General features: G+C 41.8%; 1 protein-coding gene across 1 annotated transcript; it reads right to left on the reverse strand.

The window, feature by feature from the left end:
* Positions 1 to 1,449: 1,449 nt before the first annotated feature.
* On the reverse strand, positions 1,450 to 5,374 carry LOC111140323 (phytanoyl-CoA dioxygenase, peroxisomal-like). Its single transcript, XM_022492609.1, has 4 exons — positions 5,306 to 5,374; positions 4,386 to 4,444; positions 2,283 to 2,393; positions 1,450 to 1,651 (listed from the first exon to the last, which is right to left on the reverse strand). The coding sequence occupies exons 1-4, from the start codon at positions 5,372 to 5,374 to the stop codon at positions 1,450 to 1,452; spliced, it is 441 nt and encodes a 146-aa protein (XP_022348317.1).
* Positions 5,375 to 6,116: the final 742 nt, after the last annotated feature.

A 6,116-nucleotide genomic window follows, 5' to 3' on the forward strand; every position in this document is an offset into this window, starting at 1 on the left:
TTATTTTTAATGTGTTTTTAAAAGATTTTATTTATTTGTCATATTATTTGTCAGAACAAGAAAGAAAGTAGGTAGAGGGAGAAGAGGGCTCCCTACTGAGCAAGGAGACTGATGTAGGACTCCATCCCAGGACCCAGGGATCCTGACCTGAGCCCAAGGCAGGTACTTAACCAACTAAGTCACCCAGGTGTCCCATTTAAAAAAAACATTTTTTTAAAAGTTGTAAGTAACCTCCACAACCAGCCTGGGGTTCGAACTCACAACCCAGAGACCAAGAGCCACATGCTTGGGCCACTTGGGTGGCTCAGTCGGTTAAGCAATTGAGTCTTGGTTTCAGCTGAGGCCATGATTCCAGGGTCCAGAGGTCTAGCCCTATGTCAGGTTCTGTGCTCAGCAGGGAGTCTGCTTGAGATTTTCTCTTTCCCTCTCCCTCTGACCCTCACCCTCTTCCCACCGCCCCCCCCAAAGAAAAACGCTTAGATCTTAAAGAAAAAAAGCAGCATGCTCTACCAATGGAGCCAGCCAGGTGCACCCATGGGCAAATTCTCTAATAGCAATTGGAGTTATAATTTCTAGCATGTACTATATGCAATGTTTCCTTTAAAACCATTCTAAATAAATTGTTCATAAACTGTGATACATTTATGCAATGGGATGTTATGCAATATTTTAAAAGTATGATATAGCTTAATGTATAAGTGATATAGAAAGATGTGTAAGATCTACTATAAGTGTAGAAACTACACTTGTAAAGTGGACAACCAGTATGTTCCCGTGAGACACAAAAAGTGGGGGTAGACAGATGCACCCTCATAGCCATGAGAGACTTCTAGTTGAATACACCAGAAAGCTCGGCGGTGAGTGGGGCTGGAGGGTGGGAGACTTTGCTTTTCATGTTATGCCCTTCTGTACTATGTGGCTGTCTTCGTAAATCTGAACTACTCTTAAAGAATATTGATTTTCTTAAAAATGAGTTTAAATCTGAACACAAACCTCTACTGACCAGTTCATAAGACAAAAAGAAACAATAAATGGATGTCCAGTGAATAGGATCTGCAATGTCCCTCCTGTTGATATGCCCATATCCACAGTAAGAGAGGCTCTGTCTCTAAGGCAGAATTCCTGCCCTTTGCAATCAAGAATAATGACCAGACTCCAGAAGAGGGTTCTCCATCTGCCCACTACTGACATTTGGAGCTGGATAAGTCATCATTTGGGGAGGGGACTATTCTGCACACTGTAGAATCCCCGGGCGCCATTAGCAGCTCACCCACCCACCATGCCCACCTCTACCCTGAGAGAAGCACACGGTCCCCACCGTGTGCCAGCCCAACACAGCTCCAGGCACTGCCAAATGTATGCCTCCGTTTGAGAACCACTGCTCACCAGCCACAAAACAGAGGGAGCAGATAAAGTGTGAGCAATTCTAGAGGCAAGCATGCAGGTGCGTTATTCACTTGAAAACGCAGAAAGTTCTCGAACCTCAGGGAGAGTGCAGTATCTGAAGTGTTCCTGATCTTCTTGGAAATCTTGGATCTTTGAAACCATCTTTTCACTTGGAGTAAATTCTGATTTTGCAATGGTTACATCTCTCATTATCTTCATTCCCTGTGGTTTCACCTCCCCTTTGCAGATCCTTTCAAACTCGTTCCTAGAATATTAAATTGGCAGATGATGTCATTACTGCAGGCTCCAGGCATCTGTCTGGCCAGTTTTGTGGAAAGAGTCTCAGAGATTGAGCAGGGTGGAGTGTCTGCACCAGACTGACCTCCAGGTCAGGCTGAGTAGTTCTGAGGATTGAGAGGAGAAAATGACCAGCGCAGCAGCCCCTGTCTCCTCACTGTGAGGCTGGAACTCACTGCGGGGACTCACCTATTCCTTAGCCTAACAGAACAGTGAGGAACCGTCTGTGATGTGGTGTACCTGAGTAATAACAGCAAATAACTTCTCTCACACTTACCATGGGCCAGACCCCATTCAAAGGCATCTGTGTGTACTTCACCTTATCCAGTCCTCACAACAACACTAGGGCGTAAATACGATTATCATCCCCATTGTACAGGTGTGAAAACAGAGGAGTAGAAAGTACGTTGCTCCAGGACACACAACAGGAAGTAGTCTGGCTAAGATGAAAGCCAGCCAGTCTGGCTCCAGAGCTCATGTCCCTAACCACTTCCCAATGAGCCAATCACCCAAAAATACCTGAACACACAGGCTAATCTTACTCACATTCCCACTGCAAACACAACATAGTTTTGTAAAACAACGAAGGGTTACTGTACCGAAAGCGTTCAATATCAGCATCAGACACCAAATTTTTAATGACAAGAAACCCATTTTCTTCATAAAACTTTCTCTGTTCTAGGCTTAGAACATTATTATCCCGAGTATACCTAAAGGAGAAAAAGGAATTACAAATAAGTGTAACTGAAACATCACCGCCCAAAAACATGTATCAAGAGCCTGAGAAATGTTCATACTCTTCCACCCAGCATTTCTACTTTTTACTTACTCTAAGAAAATAATCTGAACTTTTTTTTTTTTTAAACAAGTCTAGAGGGGATGGTTTATCTATTTTTTTTTTTTTTAAGTAATCTCTATACCCTATGTGGGGCTTGAACTCACAAACCAGAGATCAAGAGTCACATGCTCTTCCCACTGAGCCAGGCAGGCCCCTAATCTGAACATTTTTTAAAAGGTGTAAGTCTAAAATGTTAACTACTACTATTACCAAAAAATAGAAGAAAAATGAATTATATCTACTCAATGGGATAGGACTCAGGCCTTAGAAATGAAGAGCTTGGGGCCCCTGGGTGGTTCAGTCAGTTAAGCGTGGACTGGTTATTTCAGCTCAGGTCATGATATCATAGGTCTGAGATCGAGCCCCCAAATGGTCTATGGGCTCCGTGGGGAGACTGCTTGAGATTCTCTCCCTCAGCCTCTCCCCTAACTTGCAATGTGTGCACTTTCTCTCTTAAATAAATAAATGTTTTAAGAAAATGAAGAACATGTAATAGCATGTACAGTACTTGCTATAAAAAATATACTTAGATTTGTGTAAAACCAAGACACAGGGTACCTGGGTGGCTCAGTTGGTCGAGCATCTGCCTTTGGCTCAGGTCATGATCCCAAGGTCTTGGGATCGAGTCCCACATTGGACTCCCTGCTCATCAGTGAACCTGCTTTTCCCTCTGTCCCTCCCCGCTGCTCCTGATCTCTCATGCGCGCCCAGTCTCTCTCTCTCTCTCTCTCTCAAATAAATAAATGAGATCTTAAAAGGGTACTTGAAAAAAATGCAAATAAATTTTAAAAACACGTTTTTTTAAGTGCTTGCTTCTATGTAATGGAATTGTGAATGACTTTTCTTGATTCCTTTTCTCTTTCAAATTTGTTCGATAATGACTATGTATGGTTGTTCAGGTAGGAGACAAATTCAATACATTTTATACTTTAAATTGTCTAGATCACATCTTCTCAGAAGAAATCAAAGTGACAAAATCCAAGTAAGTACATAGCATATGCAGAAACTCAGATCACCCAGTCCATTCTTCTAGATTAGAAATGTGGCTCTATGAGAATACTCCATGGAGATCGATGTCTTCCCCTACAAAGGTAATTTAAGATAAACCAAAGACACTAGCCAATATAGCAATAGGACCACAAGCCATAGGCTAACTTAAATGTGGTATAACATGACTGAATTTGAACAAAATCAGATTATACACCTCTGATATTTTTCCTCTTTCTGAAGTTTAAAATACATACAAAATTAAAGTCATCTTCAAATTTCTTCCTAGTTCTAATTAGAACTTGTCCTGGCAACACATGACTTGTATAATGAATTTTTTTTTAAGAATTTATTTATTCTAGGGCGCTTGTGTGGCTCAGTGGGTTAAAGCCTCTGCCTTTTAGCTCAGGTCAAGATCCCAGAATCCTGGGATCAAGTCCCACATCAGTCTCTCTGCTCAGCGGGGAGCCTGCTTCCTCCTCTCTCTCTGCCTGCCTTCCTCTCTGCCTACTTGTGATCTCTGTCTGTCAAATAAATAAATTATATAAATAAATAAATAAATAAAATCTTTAAAAAAAGAATTTATTTATTCTCTGTAGAGATAGGGAGAAAGAGAGAGGTCAGGGGCAGGAGCAGAAGGACAGGGTGAGGCAGATTTCCTGCTGTGCACAGAGCCTGACCCATGACTGATCCCACAACCCATGAGATCATGACCTAAGCCAAAATCAAGAGCTGGATGCTTAACCCAGTATCCACCCCGGTGCCCCTGTGTAATGAACTTTCACCAACAACATGAGATGTATTTTATATCTGAATTACCACTAGGAAATGCTTTATACACATTGTATGGTTACTAATGACAATTCGATCTACTTACTGGAATTGTGGAGGATGGAAACTGTTAGGAGAAACAGCCCCTGAAGTGGAGTGAGCTACCTAGGTAGTGAATTAAGGCAAATAAAATGAAATTTAGAAGTCAACTTTTTCTAGAAACAACAGTCTGCCCTGAATTAGCCCTCATCAGGGAAGACTGGGTTACACACAAAGCTGCGGACAGGCACGCACGGTTGCTCACATCGTCTCATTTCACAGAGCCCAGAGCAGGGGCTGGCAGTCCCAAGATCTTTATCACCATCCCTGCTGCCCAGAGCAGGAGAATGAGACTCACAGGCTCAGTAACTGGGTCCAAGATCATCCAGCAGAAAATGCCTCAGGCCAGACTCGACCCATACTCTTTACTTCATAGCTTCCACTAGTTTCTTCCACATACTATTCCTTCCACTATACTGCTGAACAAATAAAAATTGTAAGATTCAAATCTAGCAGTAAGAATAAATGTGCTCTTCCAAAGAGAAATTGAATTTAGTGGGAATCCATTCTGAAATACAAGAAACAAACGGTTTGGCTTGTTATGCTTCAAAAAAAAAATTCTATTAAATAAACAGTGGCTAGGCTCTAAAGTATGAGCCACATAGTTTATTATAATTTTAACTTTTTAGTATAATTTTTTTAGTATAATTTTAACTATTTTAAGATAGAGATTCTTTCTAGTTTTCTATCCAGAAAACGGCAGCAAATTTACTTAGCCTCTTCTCATTTTTTCATTGTTTCTTTAGCTTAAGGAGTGAGTGTGAGAATGTCATTACTCATAAACATGTTATTTTTGTCATGTCTTTATGTAACTGGGGAGAGTATAATCCTCTGTTTTCCTAGGGAAAGAGTTAATGACCTTTGTCAGCTACTAGCAAGATGTGGTGGCCAGAAGGCAATATTTCAGTCCACAATTCTTCTCCTTACCATTGTGGGTTCTGGTGGTGGTGACTGCTTTCCTCGGAGAGTTTTTTCAATGATGTGGAAATGTTTCATGTCCTTACTATATAATGTTAGTAAACATGAAAAAAATGGGTCCAAAATGCTATCTATACAGGATGGCTGTAATTATGTAAATGCACAGGAAAGGAACACACCAAAACATTGACTGATAATGATCCGTGAGAGTTGGAATTATAGGTCATATTTGTTTCCTTCTCGATGCATCTCTGCATTTAAAAAATGCATTGTGTTTTATGCTTTAAAACTCCCGCCTTATGCCAGAACCCACATCTCTTTTGAACCAGTTAAGACGGGGAAGAGACTGCTACATGATTTCCAGGATTGTTTTTAAGCCCCAACCACACACACGCTCACTGACTGTTTCGGCAGAGTTGTCCAATACCAGAGCCCCTGACCTCGTCTGTCTATTTAAATTGAAGAGAATGAAGGGGCGCCTGGGTGGCTCAGTGGGTTAAAGCCTCTGCCTTCAGCTCAGGTCGTGATCCCAGGGGGAGTTGGGGCTCTCTGCTCAGCAGGGAGCCGGCTTTCCCCCTCTCTCTCTCTGCCTGCCTCCCTGCCTATTGGGATCTCTGTCTGTCAAATAAATAAATAGAATCTTTAAAAAAAGAGAGAGAGAGAGAGAAGAAAAGAAAAAGGAGAATAAAAAGGAAAACCGTCCCCAGCCATATTTCAAGTGCTCAATGGCCACATGGGGCTCCTAGCAATGGATCTGGAAGGTGCTGGTGTAGAACATCTCCACCATGGCAGAAGGTTGATAGGATAGTGCTCTTCTAGG

The sequence above is a fragment of the Enhydra lutris genome, unplaced genomic scaffold, assembly GCF_002288905.1.
Source record: "Enhydra lutris kenyoni isolate GAN:26980312 unplaced genomic scaffold, ASM228890v2 scaffoldscaffold518, whole genome shotgun sequence".
Taxonomy (NCBI): Eukaryota; Metazoa; Chordata; class Mammalia; order Carnivora; family Mustelidae; genus Enhydra; species Enhydra lutris.